The sequence below is a fragment of the Protopterus annectens genome, chromosome 3.part1 (assembly GCF_019279795.1).
Source record: "Protopterus annectens isolate FY-2018-M chromosome 3.part1, PAN1.0, whole genome shotgun sequence".
Lineage (NCBI taxonomy): Eukaryota > Metazoa > Chordata > Ceratodontiformes > Protopteridae > Protopterus > Protopterus annectens.
The window spans coordinates 381,234,463-381,260,131 of NC_056732.1; the positions used below are offsets into that span (position 1 = coordinate 381,234,463).

At 39.3% G+C, this 25,669-nt stretch overlaps 1 protein-coding gene across 1 annotated transcript in view; it reads right to left on the reverse strand.

Moving 5' to 3' along the window:
- The window catches only part of LOC122798137 (dual 3',5'-cyclic-AMP and -GMP phosphodiesterase 11A-like), a 757,362-nt gene that overhangs the window by 634,022 nt on the left and 97,671 nt on the right, over positions 1 to 25,669 (reverse strand). The window contains exon 2 of the mRNA XM_044066848.1: positions 14,213 to 14,371. Within this exon, the coding sequence (XP_043922783.1) occupies positions 14,213 to 14,371 (159 nt within the window). The remainder of the gene's footprint in view (positions 1 to 14,212; positions 14,372 to 25,669) is intronic.

Genomic DNA, 25,669 nt, shown 5'->3' on the forward strand with positions numbered 1-25,669 from the left:
TTGTTAGCATTAACATTAGACTCCATATTGTCCGTGAAAAATGCAGAAGTTTAGATAAACCATCTACTCGACTGAGTAGCTGTTGCACTAAAATAGTTAGGCTCCCCATGGCATTCTCCTCCGAGGTGGAATTAGAAACATTAATTTCTTGTTGAGAAAATAGTGATTGTGAAGAATTACCAGCTTCGCTTGCCATGGGATGACAAATTACTGTAAACCACTCCTAATTAATTAATTAGGTAGATAAGAGATACATATGTACAATATTTTTGTGATAGTCTTTTTAAAACTCACATGCTTATGAATGTACAGTATTCTTTGTCCACTTGTTTTGCACCATTTTAATAGCATTTTTATGGCAATTTTATGGTATTATCATTATTTTGACCATTTTAGAGATTTTTATATATCTTATAATGGTTTAAAGAGTATAGGTATATGATTTATTTTTAATATACATTTATATGTTCTTATACTATACAAATTAGGAATGTTTTTAGAAGAAAATCTTACTTATATGTGTTTTTTGTCAAGGTACCTTTAAATGAGAATTATTTGAATTAATTGTTTAATTGGATATGATATATAAAGTCTGTTTTGCATTGTTGAGTTGTCTGAAGAAGTTGGGGTATTGGCCTCAACGAAAGTGCTAACAATAAAGGACTGTGTGTGAAGTAACAACAGTAAGCTTGCCTTTGTGTTCGTTTATACAAATACAATATGTGAGAGATGTATCTATACTATGAATCTGGAATCAATGCTCTAGCTCTCACGTAACAACAAACCAAATACCAAGCAGGTTGTCAGCACCCACACTCCACTTCCCACGCATAGCAACCACACAACACATAACCCCACATACATGGAGGTACCCACTAGAAATATACCAAAAGAACAAAGACCTCCCAAGCATAAATCTTCTGCACACAATACGGTCCCAACAGCACTCCCTACACATAATAACACATGCATGAGTATCTCACCAAATAAGCCATTAAGGCAAAACATATCTAAACCAAATGTCTTTGTATAGGCAACTCCATAGTGAGACACACAGATGTCACTAGGCTGGACAAGGAGAAGGTCATGGATAGCTGCCTGTCTGGTGCCAGGATCCACCAAATCATGCACACACTCAAGTCTCTCAACAAGTACTGTTACGACTCTGTCATAATCTGTGTTAGAGTGAATGACTTGAGACATACCTCACTGGACTATATGAAGAGAGACATGGTGGAGCTTTCAGATTATATGTCCCAGGCAGGAATATCCCTAGCCCTAAGCAGCATTCTTCCTTCACCCAGGATGATGCCACAATACAAACAAAAAAATGACTGAGTTCAACAATTGGCTTAGCTTCTGGTCTCATTCCAGGGGGATCCAGCATCTGACAGCCTGGGATGATATGGTCGACAGACCACACTGCTTTGCCATTGATGGTCTTCACCTGTCACCTCTAGGCTCTAGGTTGCTGGCAAAGGTACTTTACTGCCCCCACAGTGCCTTTTTAGGCAATATCATAAGAACAAAATTACCAACGTAAAAATATCCTGCAGAAACAAACTCAGGGTTATGCTGTTTAATGCTAGGAGTCTAAATCTAAGCACTTCTCATACTGCAAGATGCTGATGTCTGCCCAGTCATAATTACATGGTTCAAGGCCTCAGAGAGTACCCCGGTCATGCAGGGTTATAATACCTTCCACATGTTCAGACCACAAAACAAACGTAAAAAAAAACAAGGGAAGAGGAGTATCCATCTACATTAAAGACAAACACACTTCTAGACTGGTTAAACAGTACGACTCCCTAGAGTTACTCCAAGTCCAACTAACTGTAGGAAAGACCCCCTCCACATCATTGTTAGCTATAGGTCCCCCACCATGAACAATGAAAACCACACAGCCTACATGGACCTACTTGAGTCACTCTCAGTACAGCTAAATGCCCTGGTCATGAGTGACTTTAACTATCCTTCCATCAATTGGGTAACATATGAGAACAAACACTCTCACCCAAAGGTTTCTGGACCTTGTTAACACAAATACTTTGGAGCAGATAGTCAGCATCTCTACAAGGGGCTCTGACATCCTTGACATAGTGCTCACCAATATGGGGTCTCGTTTGATGTAACAATCATACCTGACCCACCCTCAGGAGCAAAAAGGTTAAAATATTTCTTCAAAGAAAACTAAAGCCTACTGAGCAATGGCATCAACAGTTTCAAACCCCCTACTAACACTGACAGCAATGACCTCTAAACTGAGGTGTATACAAATGTCCGTATAAACAGCTATATACATATATAGATTCAGCCATACCGGAACAGATGAAATCAAGATCCTCATAAAAAAAATAAGCCACCCTGGTGGACATTCAGCATAAAAAGGTTATACAATAAGAAAAAGAAACTGCTGTCAAATAACAAGAGGGAACAGTTCCAGCAAAGGAACAACTTCCTCCAAAACATAAACAAGCAGATTAGACATCTTGTAAAGTCCTCTAAAGCTAATTATGAAACTAAATTAGCATCCCTAGCTAAGGAGAATCACAAAGCATTCTTTAGCTACTTCCAAAATCTAAAAGGGAAGGCCCAGCTTTGTACCAAACTAGCTGTGGACAGGCCCACTTATACTGAACCTGAGGACATCACCAATCTGCTAGTTGACAGGTTTGGCAAAAACTTTACCCCCTGTCCCCCTCAACCATACCCTATAACATACCTGTCACCAGTCCTCTGTCTAGTATCTCCAGACAGCAGGTCATAGCCATATTCTCCAAGGCCAAAAATTCATCCTCTTTGGGACTGGACAGCATCCCAGGTTGCTTATTAAATGGTCTAAAACAGGAGTTAGCAGAACCACTGAGCATGCTCTTCAGTCTCAGGCTAAGCACTGGGTTTGTTCCAGCTGAGTGGAAAACAGCAACCATAATCCCCTTGCACAATGGGGGTCTCTCAACTGACCCCAGGAACTACAGACCCATAAGCCTAACCAGCCTTATCTGCAAGGCCATAGAGAGAGAGAATCATTATGGACCTTTTCAGCAAGGATATAGATGGTTTAAAATTCTTGACTCAATCCAGTTTGGCTTCATTAAGGGCAGATCTTGCTTGCTAAACCTGGTGAACTTCTTTAAGAATGTCACCAATGCCCTGGATAAAGGCAAAATAGTTCAAACTGCCTATCTTGACCTAGCCAAGGCCTTTGACACAACCTCACTCAGGCATCATTGAGAAACTCACCCAGCTGGGGATTAATCATTACATCACTAGATGGGTTGCCAGCTGGCTCCCAAGCAGAACACATACAGTCAAAAGCAGGGATGTCACCTCTACTAGCAGACCTGTTAACAGTGGTGCTCCACAAGGATCTGTGCTTGCTGTTGGGTATCTACTTTTCAGACGTCCAAGCGATAATAGATGGCCTATGGCTTACCAAGTTTGCTGATTACTGCGAACTGGGTGCAATCATCAAATACTCCAGTGATATCAACACACTAAAAAATGGGCTTACACAGACAATTGACTGGTGTCAAAGCCACAGACTTAAACAAAATGCAAAAAATGCATTATCATTCCCTTCAGCAAAGGAGATACCCCTGCTAATTACAACATTAATAATACCCCACTAAGTTTAAACCCAGTGATGAGAGATTTAGGAAAGCAAGTTGAAAGTAGCCTGAAATTCCATCATCAGGTGCCCACAGTAGTAAGGAAGGCCTCCTACACTGCACACCTCATAAGCTAGGGTATGGCATACAAAGCTAAGGAGGTTATAACTCCCCTGTACTCTGCTCATATCAGACCAATAATACAGTACAATGCTCCCTTCTGTATGTACCTCACCAGTCACCAGACATGTGCAGCATCTGGAGAGACCTCAGAGGTTTCTCATCAAAAAAATTCAGGGCCTACAGCACACGACCTACATGGACAGACTGAAGGCCCTATCACTTTACTCAGTATCGTATAGACTTGTGCCTGGCCTACAGAGCAGTCTCAGACCCTGCCTTCATCAAGCTGCTGCATATCCGCAAATCCAATGGATCAAGATTCACTTGCTCTAGCTAGGGATTATAACCTAGCCTGCGATATTAACAGGACATGCTGGAGAGACAGATATATCTCCCAGAGGTTGCCATTCCTCTGGAACAAACTTCCAATTCATGTAAAACAGAGCTCCTCAGTGACCCTTTTTAAGCGTAACCTGGACATTTGGAAGAGAAACCATAAATTTTCACTGGGTGTTTCACCTGTGTCCCTCTTAGACAGGGGCAGCCAGTGTTGATCTTAGATTCATGTGCAAAATAGACTATATATCTTGGTCCATAAGGGGAAAAAGGGTATAACATGGCTAGGCTTGTAGAACCTTAGGACCAATTGTCTATTAACCTCCTATGATCCTAATATCGTATGATCCTATAGGTATGTGTGTTTATGACAGTATGTGTTATGAAGTAAGTATGTAACCTATACAACATTATTCTGTTACTGTCACCCAACTCTGGTGTGGTGACCCTCCAAAGTCCTAAAATTATGTGTACAACAATTCATTTATGTTGTGAAGAAGTGAATAGCTATGTTGCTCTCCCACCACCCTCCTGCAAATTCCTGTATTCTTTTCCCTGTGTCCTACCATCTGCTTACCACCACCATTTTCACCACTGTCCTAGCAACCCTTTTTTCACACATTTAACCTTGTCAAAAAAATAGAATCTCACACAACACAAATGGCCAGAAAGGACTCAAGGAAAAGCCTTAGATTTTTGTCTTCAGCATTTGTAAGGAGGTTGGCATCACGCACGAATGCTGAGAGATGGTGAATACTGTTCAACTTGCTATGGCAAAAGCTGATGATTTTTATTTCAGCCGCAGTATTCCAGTTACTTTTGTGCAAATGGGCTTAAATCTGTTGTAACCACCAAACAAGACCAGCTGCTGTCATGGGAATGTTTGTAATGGTTGAAACAAGATGCCAAGTTTTTCCCTTTACGAAATGAGAACAGACATCTATCCGGTAACATATTCGCTAACTCCTGATCACACTGTACTATGTTCCAATGCCTATGCATGCTATTGATTAGTATATCTGAATTCCTTACATATGTGGTCACAAATCTACACAACAATTTTGGGCATTGCCTGTTGGCCTGGCACTGAATGGGCCTATAATAGCAGTCCCAGCAGTATTATTTTTGACTTTCAGGATTAACAAGTGTTATATTCCACTTTCCAGCTCAGGTGACATGGCTTTTGAAATGTTCCCATTTTCATGTGGTTGTTCTATTTTTACTTTTTATCTTTTCATTTAATCATGCTTCCTATTTATGGGAATTATTCATATGAGTCCAGCATACAAGGATTCAGTATTTTCCTATTGTTAGGTCAAACTTTAATAGATTAGCTGTTGGAATCTTATAGTTTTACCATTTACATGGTTTCTGGACACACTATACAGTTTTGGCTGACAACTAGCCTTCATGGTACTTTTATTACATTAAGGTATTATTGAACAATTGCTGCTGGCATATTCCCTTTGACTATCTGGGTGAATATATTATACTCTGGTACTTGGTATAGTGGGGTCCGCTGATACCTTCAGATAGGAATTGTGCAGGTCATGAGTTTGCTTTGCCAGCTTTCGAACCTTTATCAACATTTGGTATATAATAGTCAATGACTTTGTTTTCAACATTCCTAATGATGGCTCAAGGTCTCCAGGCACCAGTGTATGAATAGTGGAGCGTAGCTCTAACAACATTTTGCCAGATTTTGGTTTTTGCTTTTGGCTATTATTGCTCCTGTGTGAAGGGACTGGATATGGTCTATTGATATTGACGTAGCATTACTAGGTTTTTGGTAAGTCCTACCATTGCCAATATCTATTTAGATATATGTTTTTTGAAGTATAACATCAACAGGTAGTGGATTACTGCCTGTTCTTGATCTATTTCTTAAAAGGGCCATTAATCTCGTATCTATAGTAAGTTCATAGTATGGATCTGATCAGTTTGATATCTGGTTTGTCAGCTGACAGAGAGGATCTTGGGGTATTTGGCTTAGGTACGAATACAGTTAATGGGAGTACTAGTGGATCCCTGGGTCCTGAGTCCAGTTGTGGTCTGGCTTTTAATCAGTTGCACAAACATTTGAGGTCATTGAGATCTAATGTATGGCATTCTAAGCTTTTTAAGGCCTATATGGCCAAAGGTATAACACCTAGAGGGCTCCGGATTAGAATAGAGCCTCATGTCAGTGAGACGGATGATTAACTAAATAGTCAGTGGGGAGTTATCCAGCAGCAAGCTACTATGTCTTTTGTTGAGGCTTTGGCCAAGTACCATGATAGAGTGGTAGATCATGAGATCAGTGAGGTCACAAAAATGTGCAGTGAGGTGCAGAAATTTGAAGGAGAATCCTTCTTCACTAGACACTTGAATAAGGTGGCTATGGATATGAGTAACCTTGAGGAGCAACTCAAATCCAGAAAAATTTAAAAATTCCAACGCGATCAGTTAGACTACGAGGGTAGCAACCCATTTAGCAATACCAATAAGCATGTTAGATTTACACCTAACCAATCCAGAATCCCCAAAAGAAAGAGGCCCAAATCTATTCACAAAAAACGGCCAGCAGATAATGAATCATCTACCGATGATCTATCCTCCTGTACGGATAGTGATATGCACCTGGCATCAGATTCACCGACCCCCAAAAGGACACAGGGATTTGTCCCTTTAGGTCAAGATACAAACGAGGGGGGAGGAAACACAGGAAAAATCAACAATATTCAAAGTCTTTTGAGTCTAGTAATACAGAAATAAATGAGAATGTAATTGTAAATGTTTTGAACTTATCCGACTTCACTTTGTCAACAACTCATATGTCCATCCTGAATAAAGGACTAACTTTTATTCCTGGTTTTGTGGTCTCTGAGGATGTTTTAGCGCAGGATGTTATGTCTTTTTGCAGATTACTCAATCTTAAGTTGCAGTTTGGTGATACTGATGGTACCACTGATTAGGATACGTTCACATATCACAAATCACAATATCTTCCCCCTATGCATCCCATAGTGCACCAGTTTCAGAGCAGTATTCTCAAAGATCTGCACTATTGTAGCTCTGATATTTCATTCAAACCCAACAATTTGTCATTGGCTGAAAAGGATGCAATTATGGAATTACAGAATAACAAGGATATTGTCATCATATCTGCTGATAAGAGTGGGGCAGTAGTAGTAATGAATTGGTCCGAATATGACAATGAGGCTAAAAGACAGCTTTTTGATAGACGCTATTATTCGGTAATGCCGATTAACCCCACCTTCAGATTCAAGAAGCAAACAGATGACTTTTTGACAATTGCCAGGGATGAAGTTATTATCACTGACAGGGTGATGCAGCAACTCACGATTCATGATTCAGCTAATCAATACATCTATTTTTTACCCAAAATACACAAATATCCTGTTCATCCACCTGGTAGACCAATTGTTTCAGGTAAAGGATATATCACGGAACCTTTGTCTATTTTTCTTACCAAGTATCTGAGGCCTCTGCTACCCAGGGTACGTTCCTGTCTACAGGACACTACTGAATTCTTAAAAATCATTTCTGATACCCAGTTAGAACCAGGATGGCTCATGTGCACACTTGATGTCAGTGCTCTATACACTAACATCCCCCATCAAGTTGGTCTTGAAGCCATTGCCTGTTGGTAACAGGTGGCTGGTTTGTATCAGCCCGAATTTAACACTTTTCTTGAAGGCCTTGCAGAACATGTCCTAACTAATAATGTCTTTTTTTACCAAGACACTTGCTATTGGCAAACCAAGGGTACAGTTATGAGGGCATCTTTTGCCCCCATTTATGCTGACCTATTCATGGCATTCATTGAGGAACAAATAATCTATGATAGCAGTCACAATATTTTTCTGGATGAAATCGAGATTTGGAGGTGTTACTTGGATGATTGCTGGATGGTATTGAGGGCAGATGTGGATTATTTGCTGGAATTCATATCCTATCTGAATGGCAACAAATGGGGTCTACATTTCACAGTTAACCATCATGTAGATACCATTACCTTCCTTGATGTGTTGATCAATAGATTACCTGATCATACTTTAAGTATGCAGGTTTTTAGGAAGTATCCTCAATACAACACCGTCCTCCATGCGTCCAGCTTTCATCCTCCTCACATAGCAAGGAATAACCCCAAATCACAGTTCATACAAATGAGGTGTATTTGTTCTCAAGAACCTACTTTTCAAGAACACAGACAGGAGTTGACCAAGAGATTCAGGTCAAGGGGATATCATATGGGACATGTTCTGTGGGCCAGCAATTGGGCAAATACATTAAACATGGGGTGATCTGTTAATTTATAAATCAAGGGGCAAACATGATTCACAACCCATTAGATTTGTGACCACATATGCAAGGAATTCAGATATACTAATCAATAGCATACATAGACATTGGAACATATTACAGTGTGATCAGAAGTTAGCAAATATGTTACCGGATAGATGTCTGTTCTTATTTCGTAAAGGGAAAAACTTGGCATCCTGTTTCAACCATTGCAAACATTCCCATGACAGCAGCTGGTCTCAACTGACACAAACCACCTTGACAGGTGAACCTTTAATTGGATGTTTCCCATGTGGACATTGCATAAACTGTGATGAAATATCTAAGTCTAAACAGTTTACAAGTAAAAACTGTGGCATGGTGTATGACATAAAATTTTTTGCTAATTGTAGCAGTGACTGGCTTGTATATTTAGCCACATGTACCTGCGGTTCTTTCTACATTGGTCAAACATCTCGTCCTCTCAGGCTGAGAATCTCTGAGCATGTAAGTAATATTAAGAACAAAAATTCTAACAATGCACTATATAAACACTGTATGTTACATAAATCAGCCAAATTTACTTTTATGATTATTGACGTGGTCAAGGGTAACAAATTAAACAAAACAGGTTGCCATTCCATTCTAGACTCAAAAGAGAAAAAATGGATTGTAAAGCTAGGTGGATTATTTCCACCTGGTCTTAATGAGCAATTCTAAAATGAACCAATGAGGTTATTGATGCATGTATTTAAACAGTAGCATTTGATTTTTTATGTTTACACTGATGAAGGCTGTGTTTCTTACCAGCCGAAACTGGTCTGGTTTCTTGTTTTTATGCTGTCATAATTAATAAATTTCTTTCAGGTCACAGTTTGCTGGCTCATTGTTTTTCTGGATGTACCTTAAATCTGTTGTGCCATGAGAATACAGAATAAAGGCAAAATAACAGCACTACCACCAGTATAACCTCTAAAAGCAGGAATACATGGTACTTTTAACAGTATTCACACATATCCCTATACCCTCATGATATGCATAATAGTAGACAGCAGATGTATACAGCATATGGAGGCATACCCACCTTGATGTGTGAGTCATGGTAGTTGCAGCCCTGAGGTGCATGAAAGGACAGATATGTAGAAGACTGTTTGAGACATATTTCTTTGAGGTCCTAGAAGCCATAGCTTGTTTGAGGTCCTAGAAGCCATAGCTTGCACCCAAATCTAAAAATGCAATGTACTCTGCTTAGCTCCATGGTCCAGAGGGATGGAGCTATTATTGTGATCCAGGGGACTAGGATTCAGTTAGTGGCCCTAGCACTGGAGGAGCCAGAGAGGGTTGGGGTGGTATAAAGAGGCATGGGCTGGTCATCTCTCCCTTTAGTGGAAGAGGTTAACATGTACTTAGGGGCACAATGGGAGGCAAAATCTATCTATTGGAGATGTGTGAGGTCACCGCTCATTTTCTGTGTGGTGAGGCAGGGCTGCTTGTCTCTCCCATGCATCTATCAGAGAGTGTGGAATTATTGGCTCGAATAAGAAAAGAAATGTGACCTAACCCTTATGACTGTCTAAATGATGGCCTCTCTGGTTTGACCCTCACCTTACTGATAAGATACAAATGACCAAAAGGGGACTGACAGCTGACAGACTGAGGACAAAGAGACACACAAAAAATAAAGTGCACTGTACCTTACAGACGTCTACTGGGTAGTACTAATCTACTGTATTTCCTACTGACCTACAGGTAGCCATTGCTAGCCCACCCACCTCACCAGACAATAACAGGATAAACTTCTCCAACTCTTGCTGTTTCTGTGTTGTTCTTGGAAATTTCCAGTGTTTTGTCCTTTCCAAGGAGTATCATATCCATTACCCTATGCCACAGTCATAGGAGAGACCTATTATGGCTTTCCGCAGCATTCTTGTCCTGCACTACTTCTTTCTACATCTGATCCCAATACAAATTATCAGTAAAATCTTTACAAAGATATGTATGCCAGTAACTCCTCTATCTCCTGGTTGGTGAACTTTTCCAGCCATTGCCTCTCTCAGGCCAGGAGACTATGTCAAGTCCTGTGCATTTGTGGGCATATCTCTCAACTGTCCTGAATTTCTTAGACTGTTCGGATTTTTGTCTCATATTTTGTTCTATTTCTCAAATCATCTGTGGTTTTCTGGAAAATCACAGAGGAGTGGAATCACTACAGAATGACAAATATTTGAGTTTCAGACTTTGTATCCTTCAAACAAATATGCATGTTTTGCAAAACATGTTAGTCTACTCATTTTTTAAGTTTCTAAGAACAATATTTAAAATATGTCTATAATTTTGGGACCTTTGCCCCCCCCCCCATCATTATTTTTGGCTTTGTCCAGAATTCTTGATCTGGGAGGTATGCTTGTGGGTTACACATAACAGTAACTGGGTGTATCAGGTAGTCAATAAAGATCATCCACCTATGGCCACTGCCTCCCTTTTCCTCCTTCTTAGAAGATTATAGAGCTCCTGTATTGTTGTGCACAAATCCCGCCATATACCCTCTACTACAAATGCATAATCTATCTACATCCCTTCCTCCATCTGCCTATTGGTACTATGTAGTGCTATGCATACCCTTTTACCCTTTTTACCCCTCCCCCTTTCAGTACTTTGCCATTTCTACCCTGACACGTCTCTTGTGTCTTGTCCTTTTCTAGGTGCTTGGTGCCAGCGGTCTCCACCATCACTACACCTGGATATGACAGTACCATGCTATTACACTGTATTTCCATTTATACATACCACAGATGTTGAGTATAATGTTGGGATACATCAAAAGGAACATTTTCTGCCTTCAGTATTTGAATATCTACTTACACAGAGTTACTAGCTAAAGTCCCATAATCCACAGATTTCTGTCTATAAGCATTCTCATGCAAAATGGTGCCCATACATTATATCATGATAATAATAGTTTTGTAGTACATTAGTTTTCCTAATAAGGCAACTCAGCACCACTATCTTAGAACTGTATCTGAAATGTGACTTGCTACTCAGTCTAACTGGTGCTATCTATGCCTGAAATGACTCTAGGGAAATATGTGATCAGTTTGTTCTGGCACGCAGCTTGTGTGGAAGTGCAGGGCCACAGCACTGAGCTACAAAGTTCTGGTATAGGCACATTGCTGCACTACACTTTATGTCACATGGTATCTGTGTGCATATGGCTACTATTCCGCTCCTTGAGTGAACCACTGTAGTGGTCATGGCTTCCTCAGGCACTGGGAACAGCAAGGCTCCTGCATGCTGTGCCACGGAGAGTAAGATATTATTGCTCTTCTTGCACAGAGACTTTTCTGACCATCTGCTATGGTGACATGAAGGCCACCTGTGCAAGGTGGATGTTGGCACATGCTTGTCTGGATGATGAGTGATGCCACTGGCATTAGACATCCTGGTGAGCAGTGCAAGCATTGGTAGGGTAACATGGTCCTTATCTGCTTCAAAAGTGGAAGGCAGAAGTTAGACAGAGAGAGCAGGATATGTATTTTAAACATTTTTCCCCCTTGTATTGTATTTCCAAGTGTACCTGTGTAGTGAAGTGTGTATTTGTCCACAGTAATAGAGAAATGACAAAAGAATATAGCAAGAATTTGGAGGAAATAAGAACAACTCTCTTGGCAGTGGAATGTGTACAGCATACATCTCATACTCACTGTGTAATTGCCATTGTATATGTAGCATATGTTTCTACTAATGTGCTCTCTTTTTCTCATCCTTCTGCAGGTCCATTTGTGGTGGATATCATAGAGTAGAGAAGGTCAAGTACCAAGAGCTGGCTGATGCCTCTGGCACTGGGACACCAGTACTTTCCAGGCTGCCACTAGCAGCGGGATGGTGATCACCTTGCTGAAGGCAGGGATCTGGAGGTTACCCTGCTGAAAGTGACCTGGAGGGATTGCAACAGAAAGACATAGGCTCCTCTTCTGACAGTGGCCTGGAAACATCTTAAATCGCATCTTCCATCATCACATATCATCAGTTGTGGAGGTCAATATCATCCAAAGTCTGCCAACAGCTGGATGTCAAATCAGCACCATGGAGTAGCTCTTGCCATGAATTGTTGAGTCCTGTGACTGGCAGTTGCTTTATGTTGAGCACAGCCTGCTTATGATGCCAGTCACACAGATGAATGATGGCTGAGGGTTTCCCTCTGGGCCAGTGTGACATACAGTCATGAGCCCTACCCTACTCAATTTCCAACCAAATGTTCCCTTCCTTATTCCTTCTTCTATCCCATACATTTTTTATTGTTTAATCCTGTCCACCATTAGCTGTCCACAGTCTATTAGTCTGTGTCCATTCACTATCATCCCCACCTTTTGTATATAAACCACCCTTGTCTGTGTCTGTATTTTATATTTACTTGTCTGACCCTACTACCTTCCCTTCTTCATCTGTCCCTTTCCCAACCCTTTTTTGTATATTGAAAATGAGGGTCTCTACCCTACTAAAAGATGGTGTTTCCCTTGCTTCCTTCCTCACCCAGTTGTCATACCTTATAACTCTTCTTGTGCATTTTACTTTGCTTGCTATATATTCCTTTCCTACTTTCCTATTTCCCCCACTTTCCTTCCCATTTCACTAATGAAATGGGTTAACACACTGCTGTGCTGACCCTCTGTATACTACTTGGGGTAGCAGCTATGTGGTGCTTCATTGTGCATGTGGATGCACATAAGCTGTGTCACACTAGCCGGCCATTCTGACGATGTCTCCCAGGTCATTCAACCTCATATACAGCACTACTCATCCAGTGCTCCAGCTTAGTGCTGCTCTACTCCAAGACACAGTAGATTGAAACAAAAAAACATTGACTCTCAAAATGTTGAAAAAGAAACATTGCAACACTAGTGTGCGGGGTCTGATACATAAACTTGGACCATGCAAAGGAAAACGATTGTTTTTTTTCAAGGAGGTAAACCCTATGACCTCCCACATCCCCTGGTACTTAAATAGTCTTAAGTCTGAGAATGTTCAAAACTGTAGAAAGGGCATATTCTCCAACCCTAGGACTGCAGCAGTCTTGCACAGCTGTCAACCATCAGTGTATTGACAAAACAAATGTTGACTTCAACCTCAGTTGACTGACAATGGGGATATGTGTGTGTGTGTGTGTGTGTGTGTGTGTGTGTGTGTGTGTGTGTGTGTGTGTGTGTGTGTGTGTGTGCGTATGATATATATATATATATATATATATATATATATATATATATATATATACACACATATGGGTCTAGCCCAAATTATCAAATACTCACCTTATTGAATGCCATTTCATCAAGCCTCACTTTATCAACTGTCATTCTGTTGAATTCCTGGAAAAGGAAGCCCAGGAATGGAAACAGTTGCCCACCATATAGAACTTTGCCCTTACTCCACTGTAGTGCGATCTCAGAGTTGGTATATTTAGTTAGGGGAGGTGTGGGGGGCATAGCCCCTGACAGTGGGAGATGTGGTGGCAAAGCCCCCCACTTGGAGGTTTTTTTTTTTCCTGTTTGTTGTTTTCTCCTGGTGGCCAAGTGGTTCCTTTCCCAGGGTTTCTTTTCGCAGCTCTGGGAGTTTGATATAATGACAGCTGATGAAGTGACGTTCGATGAAATGGCATTTGATATGGTAAGCATTCGACAATTTGTGGGAAACCCATACATATATATATATATATATGTAGAAAGAGAGAGAGATGCATGTCTGTGTTTGTGTGCAGACAAAAACATTACACACACACTCTTATTTTATGTAATTCTGACTCCTCAAATCAAGCAGATGGCTAGAGTTAAACATACTCAGATACTATGTAAAATATGACTCACTTTTTCATTGTCTTCAGTAAAAGGAGCTCCACTGGGATTTTTATTGATTGCCTGTACCACTCCAATGATTTCTCCATCACTGTTGTGAATTGGCATACAAAGGATTGATTTTGTCTTATATCCTGTCAACTTGTCTATTTCATCACTGAAACGATGATCCTATGAAAAGGTATAAAAAATAATGTTATTTTGATATGCATGTAGAATAAAACATGCAAACTTTATAAGGTAGCAACTACTGTTTTAACACAATTTCTTAAACAGGGTTAAAAATTGTAGATGTCACAGTAATTTTATAATATCATTTCTAGATGTGCTATTGGATTCAGTATTTCTCACAAAGTATTTTAGACATGACGGCATGACAGGAATCAGTCAAGGTATATTCATAGTACCTACTAAGACAGCAACAACTTTGCTCCATGGCTTGCCTGGCATTTCATGAGGTATCACAGTATCTTTATTGTTATCCTGGTGAAAGATTTTGTTGATTTGAGAGGTTTTACCATAAATTCTATTTAAGGAGACATACTTAACTAAAACATTATGCCACATGCCCTTGCCCACATTTCAGAGTTTATTTTATTATGTAGTTTGTATGGTGCAATCACTTTGTGAGATATATACAACAGACCTTGCGACTCATGAATCTAATCATGGAAACTGTATTATTTGAATAGGTGTTAGGACTTTTTTCCTTTTCATCTGGCCATCACGACTTTACCATGTTTTCTTGTAGCATTTGCAGCTGCACGTGTTGCTCAGTATGCTAGGCAAATAATTGTAGTAAATTATCAAGTAAAATAAATAAGTTAACACATTATCCAAAAAATTAAATGAAGCATTAGGGTTCATCTTTTTGTTTGTGCTCCACTTCAAAGCATTATTCTGCATTGCACTTTGCCTGCTAATTATAACAGAATGTTCTACACATATGTGATTTGCTTGCATCACAAGTTTGTGAATTAATGCTTTTGTGGTCTTGTGAATTACTTGTTAATTATCATGTGACTCATAGTCTCTACAAATCTGTGAACCATTTACTTTACAGACATGTGGATGGTGGTGTGTATTGTTCCCATAATTTCCATTTTGTATGCAGTTTGCTCTTACACTTTTCTAAAGATCCAGCTTCAGGTTATTTTATCTCTGTTATAATATTCTCTCCTTCAAATATGGTTGGTTTAGACTTTGATTTCCATTTTCCAGCTTTTTTTGGCAGCCAACAGAATGAAACTTAATAAGACATTACTATGTCTAGACAATTCATACCCTGTATCCCAGCTCAATAAATCATTCCTTAGTTACTCTCATTTGTTCACCCAGTATTTCTGATGGAGCACCCTGCAGGGATTTTTTGAAAGTCTGCCAACTCATTACACTTCCAAAACATAAGCTACCGGCTATCTCTTTCTTCACCATCCCACCTCCAACAGTTGTCATCTACCGAGGAAAAACTCTTTGGAGTCTGCTTGGGGTACAAAAATACCTATGCAAACACTTTTAAGCAAAAATCCAAAATCTCCTAGACACTGTTGCATATTTAGGAGCCTTCCATTGTTTGTTTGTGAATTGCCAATCTAATCTCTCTTCCCAATCCTTTCTAACCTCCTCTGATTGATTCCTATACTTATCATGCAATATTTTATATGTCCTAATAGTTATCCCTTTTTTAATGGTAGCTTGTGTTCTAATTTACACTAAATAATCTACTAGTGCAGGTCTTTCAAATAAGATCCCCCTATCCCTTTTTCTTTGTCTATACTCTGATACAAATCCCTGATAAGGATGGCTGTCCCAAGCCTGTAGTACAAATATCTTCTGGGCCTCTTCCCATTCTGTTACCTTTCCCTCTCTAAATATTTGTCCCCAGTACCTTGGTTCCTTTGCCAGCTTCCTTGAGTAGATTCCAACCCCTCTTGCTTATTCTCTGTACCCCTAATTGCAGTCATCCCTGTCAGCAGAATCTCCTTTCTCCATTCCAGTATTTGCTTAGTTCTTAGAATACTTTCTGCTTCTTCATGAATATAATATTCTGTATAGTTATTGTATTCTCCTTAAGGATTTGCATCCAAAATCTCACACTCTCTCTGCTTATTTCTTGAATTTCCCACTGCTTCATTATCATCCCTTTGTACTTTGAATTGTAGCTTCCTGCTTGTGTTATTTATATGAGCCTCAACTTTTCAGCTCTAAAATATCCCTTTAAATCTGGTAATCCTAAACCACCTTGCTGTATTGGAAGGATCAAGTTATCCCACTCGACTCTTGCTGTCTTCCATTGCCAGATACATTTCTTCAATTCATTATTAATTACTGTCCATAACATCTCCTCTGGTTGATAAAAATATGCCTGACTGGTGTTTAAAGCTAAAGGGACTAAATCATTTTCCTGCTTATATCTTGCTATCCATATCCATATGCAAGAGCTTCTAGTTTCTCAGTTTTTGTATTATCTTTTCTTTAGTTACTTCCCCCATATCTTTAGCTGCCATAATGGAATCCTTTTTAACCCATACTCCTAAACATTTAATTTATCATGTCTCCATAAATATGGGTATTGCTGAACCAGTTTGTGTGTGGGTACATAGTTTATAGCTATGACATTTATCTTCATTAATTGTATATCCTGAAAAAACTTGGAACTTTCTCAGAATGTTCCACAACACAGAGATGTCCTTTTTGGGGCTTATCTCATACAAGCTAATATCATCTGAAAATAAAGTGAACGTTTCTTGATTTATATACCAATTATATCCTTGAATTTCTGAACTCCTTGTTTTCTTTGTCAATGGTTCTAAATAAAATGCAAATAACAAAAGGGAAAGAAGACACCCCAAGCAGATTCCTCTGTTCCGACTCAACTTATCAGAGAAGAACCCTCCCACTTTGATTTTTGCCTCCAATTCATCATATATCTTCCTACTTAACCTTATTATTGTATCAAGGAATGCAAGTACTTCCATTCCCTTACTCAAAAAATTCCAGCATACTCTTGTCAAATGCTTTCTCTGCATCAAGACCAACCAAAAACAGCATTTTTTCCTACATCCTGCTTCCCTCTGGATCATCATTGCTCCATTAATGTTGTCCAATGCGTGCCTTCCTTCCACAAAACCACAGTGATCCATATTTATCAGTTTTGGCAACACATTTGCCATTACTTTAGTCATTATAGACATCACCACTTTATAATCATGGCTTAAAATTCAAATGAGCATTTACCATCTTTAGGTATTACAACCACCACTGCTTTTTTCCAGGATATTGGCACTTCCTCTCCTTTTAAAATACTGTTAAATCAAACCTTCCAGATCTTTATCACTTTCTTCCCTCTACATTCCAAACTTCCACTGGAATACCATTTATTATTCCTGCAGTCCGGTTATACATCACCATTTTATATCATCTGCTCTCATCCTGTCTTAACAGTTAATTCTTGAGCCTCATCCACCTCTAACGTTAACATTTTTAAGTCTTCCTTAAATATTTCCATTTGTGCTTTTTCTTGATTTCCCCATTTCACTGACAAATTTTTATAAAATCTCCAGTATATCTCTAATACTTCTACAGGATCTCTGGTTATTTTTCTTGTTATAGGCTCCCACGTTTGACATCAGCCCTTTCTACTTTCAGTTGTCTAAGTATTGTGATAAAAGTTTTTGTCCTCTGGAGTTATTATCAAAAACGGATGCTTAACTGCAGTATTTCTAAACTAATGCATATTATCCATTATTTCCTTATTTTCTCTTTAGCACTCTACAGTTGCACCTCATCCTGTTCTGTCAGATTCTCATTATTCTGCAATACTTTAACCCTTTTCAGACACTCTAAATAATTCTAGTTACTTCTTAACCATATTTCTTTTTCTTTTGTTTCTGCCCTATTTTTAAGCTTCACTTACATTTTATCCCACTAACTAGCTAAAACTTCTGGAGTCCTTTGTATCTTCCCTAATAACTCCTGAATAATTTCCACTACAGATTCCTTAAATTCCTCTCTTTTTAACAAGTAGGTGTGAAAGTGCCAGTGTCTCATTCGTACTTCATTACTCTGGATTTTTGTTTTAGTTATTATTGGTGCATAATCTGAAATAGTTATTGGATGTTTGTCTAAGCTCTGAATTAAATGCATATAATTATGTGAAATATAATTTCCATCTAGTCTATCCCAGTTATTGTAACTTGAGGAATAATATGTAAATTCTCTTTGAGTTCCTGCTACTGAATTCACATTTTCCATACCAAATATGTTCATAATTTTGTTCAGAAATCTACTCTTTTTTGTTATATTTTCCCTTCTAGGCCATCCAGATACGTCTTAATTGCTGCAAATCAAATTCCCGTCTTCACCTTTAAATACTATTCCCTGCTGAAAGCTGATTATTTCTCCCCAAATTTTCTTAAGCTCCATAACAGCAGTTTTAGGTAATATATGCTAGCACAATCCTCCTCCCTTTGCCAGTACCCCCTTACTACCACAAATCTACCATTATTATTTTTCCTCTTCTGTTGCTATTGGAGTTCATCTGGCAAGTAATATAACTACTCTTCTTTTCCTTTGTCCCTGATATTCTGCTGAATATCCATCCTGAAATCCTTTCTTTATCAAATTCACATACTTCATTCTTTCCAAACGTGTCTCCTATAGCATTTCTATTTTCACTCTGCATTTCTTAATATAATTAAATATTTTTTCTTTTTGTCTATACCTGTGAGATCATTCACATTCCAAAATAATCTGGAAAGTGTTGCCATTATGATAAGAAGTCATTATTCCCACCTATTATATATGACAGCTTTTTTAAACATCTTTTCCCAACTTTTGTGATACATGCACCCACTAATGTTTGTCAGGTTGATCCTTTATAATGTTTCTTTCATATCATCTCCCTCTGAAGCTATGACACATTTTACAAGACTTTTTGTTTTACTGAAAACCCTCAATCAAAAAATAAAACACATTGTGATGTCCATCTTCTGGGCCAGAGGAGGGATGTCACATATTGGTGAGCAGTGGTGTGGATATTAATTGAACTTCTATAGCCTATAGGCAGTTGTCACTGAAGGTGTATGTACTCTCAGATGCCACAAGGTATACATACCATTTCATTTTCACAATGATTTTATTTATTTTTTGTTAGTTTAGTTTAGTCAGGGAAAGCAGGCAAAGATATCAGCAGAGGATTATGGAAAGCTGACAAAGAACCAGTTGGCCAAGGTGTGTAAAGCCAAAGGACTGGTGAGTGCCAACCTGACTAAGGAGGAAATTATTTCTGCCTTAATTGCAGCTCAGACCAGCAACCAGGAGGATAGCCAGTCTGGTGATGGGAATTTGCAGTCCTCAGAAAGAGGACAGTTTGCCTTTTCTTCAAAGGACTTAAAAATCCTTCTGGAGTTAAAGAGACTTGAACTGGAGGTCAAACATTTGGAATTAAAATTAGCAGAGAGGCTGCAGCATTTGGAGGTCAAAGAGAATGAGAGACTGCAGCATTTAGAGAAAAAAGAAAATGAGAAGCACAATTGACATAAGAGGAAGATGCTGAGTCTTCAATATGCACATGGAGGTAATAGGGAAGGGAATAACCAAACCCAAGAAGCAATAAAGGTCAGTAAATTTCTTCCACAGTTTACAGAGGGTGATAATTTTGATAGTTTTATTCATCTGTTTGGAAGATTATATAAACAGTATAATGTTGACCAAGGGCTCTGGTTATGGTTCCTGACCCCTTTAATCCATGTTAAAGCTGTAACTGCTGTTTCTAAACTGTCTGACACTGATTGTTTAAATTATGATAAAGTCAAACAATGCTTATTAAAATGCTTTAAGTTAACACCTGAAGCTTACAGAAAAAAGTTTCATGAGCATAGATGCAAGGCAGATGAAAGTTTATGTGATTATATTGCTGAGCTAAGCACTTATTTTCATAGGTGGGTGAGTGGGTGTCAGGTCACCACTTCTGAAAGGCTGGCAGAACTTTTGGTGTGGGAACAAGCCTTTAGCACTTTGCCTGAGGAAATGAGAATCTGGTTGGCAGACTTGGAGTATAACACTGCAGATGAGCTGGGGAAAAAAGGGGATCTCTACTTAGCAAGCAGAGCATCACTGCACAAGATGAGGACACCCAGTGTTGCACATGAATATAAGGGAACCCATGGTGGGTAGTCTAAACCACCCCAACAGAGTCCACCAGTAACAGGGGAAGTCACTAGTTCAGGTAGATGGCCAGGATTAAGGGTTAGATATTTTAAATGTAACCAGTGGGACCATGTTTCCTATAGATGTCCATAGAAGCAAGGTGGGGAACAAAAGGTGGGGGAGCCAGCACATGGGAATAACAGTATGAAAGTGGTAAGTTGTCTGGTGACAACAGGTGTACCAGACCTGCACCAGAGTTTATATCCTATCTTAGTGGATACAAAACAGGTGACTGTTAAGACAGATACAGCCTCTGACATAATCATTGTGAAGCCTGCAGTGGTTAAGGAGGAACAGTACTTGCTTGGGCAGTCCACTCGAGTCAGAGCTTTAGGAGAGATCCCATTTCAAATGCCTTTCCCCAGGTTTTGCCTTGACTAGGAGGGTGGAAAAGGAAGCAAGCAAGTAGGTGTGTCATTTACCAATATTGTTTACAAAGCTCTTGATGCAGGCCTACTAACATCAGTGATCCTACTAGACCTATCAAAAGCTGTTGATACAGTGTCTCACTCAAAACTACTTTTACAACTTGAAACTGTAAACTGCTCTCCACACACTCTAACCTGTTTCCATAACTATCTACACAACAGAAAACAATCTGTTAGATGGCAAAGTAAGCAATCTGATTACCTACTCAATAACACAGGTATTTCCCAAGGGTCTATTCTTGTGCCCTTGCTTTTTAACATATTTATTAATAATCACCATAAAGCATCCCTGCAAAGTACACTCATTCAATACGCAGATGATTTGACAATAATTACATCTTGTAACAACATCTCAGATCTCCTAAAGTTAACACAAAATGCATTTACTTCCATCGAATCCTGGCTTAACAAAGCTCAACTGCTACTTAATCCCAAAAAATCAAATCTCTCTTCACAACCAAACCTCTAACTTTAGACTTTAAAATATTCTCTCAAAACAATACAGAAATTGAAATTGTAAAAACAGCCAAACTACTGGGCATCACAATTGATGACAAACTATCCTTTAAGAATCATATACTCAGCTCAATCAAAAAGACCCATTTTAAGCCTGGCAAACTCTAGAGGCATAAACTCTATTTGGACAAGTTTACCAAGTTGAAAATAGCTAATAGTCTGCTTCTACCCTCCCTCCTCTATGGTTGTCCCATTTTCACTAACCTACACACATCTCTCCTGAACAAACTGCAGCCGTGCTACTATAAAATTGCCAAGTTTGTCTCCAACATTCCAACTCGCACACATCATTGCCTGGCCATTAAATCTATAAACTGGTTTGAGTTCCCTCATTACCTACATTACTCCCAACTTACCCTCACCCACAGACTACTAAATAATCCAAACTACTGCCCATCCCTTCAAAGTATAATACAAACACACACCCTACTCGGCATCTTAGGTCCCTTAACAAACAACTCTTAACCATAACTAAATGCAACAAAAGAGCTGGACAATTTCTCTATTCTTATGCCATTGCCAAACTTTGGAATGCACTCCCTCTCTCTATTACTCAACTAAACTCTTTAAAAACATTTAAATTTGCACTAAAAGAACACAATCTCAATAACCTTGTCTGTTCTTGTAGTTATATGATTAAACCACCTTAAATGTTTTGATCACTATACACTACAAATACTTTTACTAACTTGATATAGTTACAATTTACACTATCTGTCATCGTATCCAGTCTCTCTTGCTTTCTTTATTTCTGTGGCTGAATAAAAAGAATTGATTAAACAGTATTCTTACTTATGAGAATATATAAACAGAATTAGTAAAAATTTAACACACTGAGTTTATTTTCTTGTATTGTATGCCTCTATAATATATATTTGTCTTGTATATCTGCTTCAGTTTGTATTATGTAAAAACTTTCTTGACTTTCAATTAAGCTGATGTTATGTAAAAGTTTATGTGATTGTATGGAGCTTTTCTCCCCGGGCCTCCACTGAAAATGGGTCATTGGACCCAGTGGATTTTCCCGGTTAACAAATGTCAATAAATAAATATCCCTGCAGATGTCTAGATAGGGAATGATTTTGATAACGCAGTACCTTGTGTGCACACAGTTGCACACAGTCAGGCTTGGAGACAGGTATGTGGGTCTGGTAGCCTGGGGGAGACTCACACAGACCCAACACCTGAAGCCAGGGCTGGTGAGGGGACTATTTCAGGGAGAGAGCTACCATGTAGCAGTGAGCCTGAAGGTGAGCCACAGCTGCTGGTAGGCACTGATGTTCCCTTGGACAGAGTGACTGCAAGGGCAAAGGTGAGTGGTAGTACCCAGGCTGACAGAGGCACCACTGTCAGATGATACCAGACTTCCTGTGGAATGGGAGCTGGCTAGGGTCACAAAGATACAGTTGAGACAAGATCAACTCTTGGACCCTACATTATGAGGCTTGAGGGAGGTAGCTAAGGAGGTATCTGATTCTCAAGGAAAAGGGCAGTCTGTATACTGGAACAAAGGATTACTGTATAGAGAGTGGATTCCTGAGGGATGGCTAGAGGGTGAGGTAATACAGCAGTTGGTAGTGCCTACAGCCTACCATCTGAAACTTCTAGCCATAGCCTAATGACATTCCTTTTGCAGGTAATATGGGCATAAAGCATGCCAAGAGACATATTATGCAGAACTTTTATTGGTCTGATATTGCAAGGGATATAACACAGTACTGTAGGACCTGTGAGCACAGCCAAAAAGTAGACAAGATAGGAAACAAGGTCAAAGCTCCTTTGATGCCTTTGTCTGTGATTGAGGAGCCATTTCAGAGGGTAGTTATTGATATGATATTGTGGGGCATATGAGAACCCCAGGTTCCATAGGGAAGAAATATCTTGGTGGTAGTAGATTATGCTACTAAATACCCTGAGGTGGTGTCTGTGTCCTACATTGAGGCAGAGAAGGTGGCAAATGCTTTGTTACAGGTTTTAAGCATGGTAAGTTTCCTGAGAGAAATAGTGACTGACAGAGGTGACAATTTCATGTCAGACCTGCTGGCTTGTCTGTGGAAGTGCTGTGGGGTGAAGCACCTAAAGACCATCCCCTACCATCCCCACATGGTCTTGTGGAGGGGTTAAAATCCATGTAAAGACCATGCTATGGGCATTGTCAGACCAGTTTAAGAGAGAGTAGAGAAATATTTGCCCCATCTGCTGTTTGCATACAGGGGGGTACCCCAGGAATCCACATTTTCACCCTTTGAGTTGATGTATGGGCAGAGAGTGAGGGGGCCTTTAGATTTGATTCATTATGAGTGAGAGGGTGAGTGTGAATCCCACAAGGAGTCCATTGTGGCATATGTCCTAAACCTAAGGACAAGGCTTAGGGAGCTCATGGGTTTGGCTCAGGAGAATTTGTCAGGAGCCCAACAGCAGAAAAAGGTCTGGTATGATAGGAATGCTTGAGCCCGAGAGTATGCAGTGGAACAGCAGGTTATGGTGCTCATTCCTATCTGACACAATAAGCTGCAGGCAGCTTGGGAGGGACCCTTCAAAGTGGTAAGGAAGGTCCATGATGTTAACTACATGGTAAAACTGCTAGGCAGGAGGCAGAGCTAGTCTGTTTTTGAAACCTGACAAAGAAGAATCTCTCACCCACTTCATCTTGCTTTGCTTTAGTAAGTAACCAGGGAATAGTAATTCTTTAGCTCAGTCAGGAAAATATAGTGAGATTAGTTACATACTGCTTTTCTGTATCTGTGCAAATCTATCTGTGTTATTTTTAATATTTTAAGTGATTAAAACTCTCCTGTTTATTGTAAATAGATATTTGGTATTTTCATGTTCTTTCATTATTTATTATTACATATATTTAAATTGTTCATTGTGGCTGGTCTTTTAGAGAACGTTTTAACCTTCAACAGTACTTATATTTATTTGGTGACACTGTGGCCACTCCTGGAAGTCTTACTGCATTGGTCAAACACTCCCATTTGTATTTATATTAATTTTACTCAGTATAATTGGGTACCCCTTGTAAAAGCCTTAGAGTAGCTGACTTTGGAGTGTCCTGGGTGCAGTATCTACCTTATAGTCTGGGCAGAGGGCATAGCTAGTAAATCTGTGCCAGCCTTTCCCGTGTGTGTGTGTGTGTGTGTGTGTGTGTGTGTGTGTGTGTGTGTGTGTGAAAATCAAACCTCAAAGAGTGTGTGTGTTAGCTACTTGGAGCAGGGACACAGAGCACTGGTTTCACAGAGAGAGAGTGGTGGAGGACTTGGCTTGGGACACTTGGCTGAGAACTCAGCTCTATAGCTGTGCTAGTGGGAAGTCTTACTGGGGGCTTGGAAAGACAGAGACAGAGAGAGAGAGAGAGAGAGGGAATCCCAGACCCCGGAATGAGAGTGTTGCCTATGCGCTCTTAAGGGAAATTGTGCTTGGTGCAGAGAGCTGCAGCTGGAAATACTGTGTGTATCTATTTTTGTTCCAAGTGAACATTCCTCACCAGTGTCAGTGGTGAGGATTTAGGCTCCTTGATTACTGGCCCAGAGGAGGGACATCACACACATCCCCCCAAACTCACCCATAAACAGTTAATTTAATAGAACACACATACTTATGTACATTTTCAAATAATGAAGTTTAACCCTCCTAATAGGAACAACTGTTCCAAATAGACAGCTGCAAAAACAGGCCTGATTTAATCTATAGTTAAGGTTATCCATGCTAAGATGTATGTTACTGCCTGTGCTCTTAATTACACAAACTGGTGTATGTTCTTTTTTATCTTTATTTCCCTCTGGATGTGAAAAACATCTTTTATGGTTTCAGAAAACTTGACTATTAGCCTTGAAGAAACCAGTGCTTTGCCTTTTTTTTGTCCTATAGTCAGCTTCTTTCCATGGGAACATATGGAAAAAAGAAAAATGTAGCCTTCAGCTACAGGCTTCAAAAGACATGCTGAAACATTTATTGCTATTGGAAAACTTTTCAAAGGTCTTAATACAGACATTCACCTATACAAAAGTAAGAGAAAACATAATCATCTCTCTCTCTCTCTCTCTCTCTCTATATATATATATATATATATATATGCATATATAATGATCTGTGTATTTTGCACCCCATCTCATCTCAAAAAAACCAATATTACAGCCTATTAAGGTAAACATGCTTTTGTCTAGCCTTTTGTCTGTTTTTTGCATTGTAATGTCTACATTTCTTAATACTAAAAAAGAAGAAAGAATGATAAAAGACATTTGTTTAGTTTAGTATATTTACCACATACAACAAATAGTAAACATTTTATTATAAAACATGAAATTTGTATCAT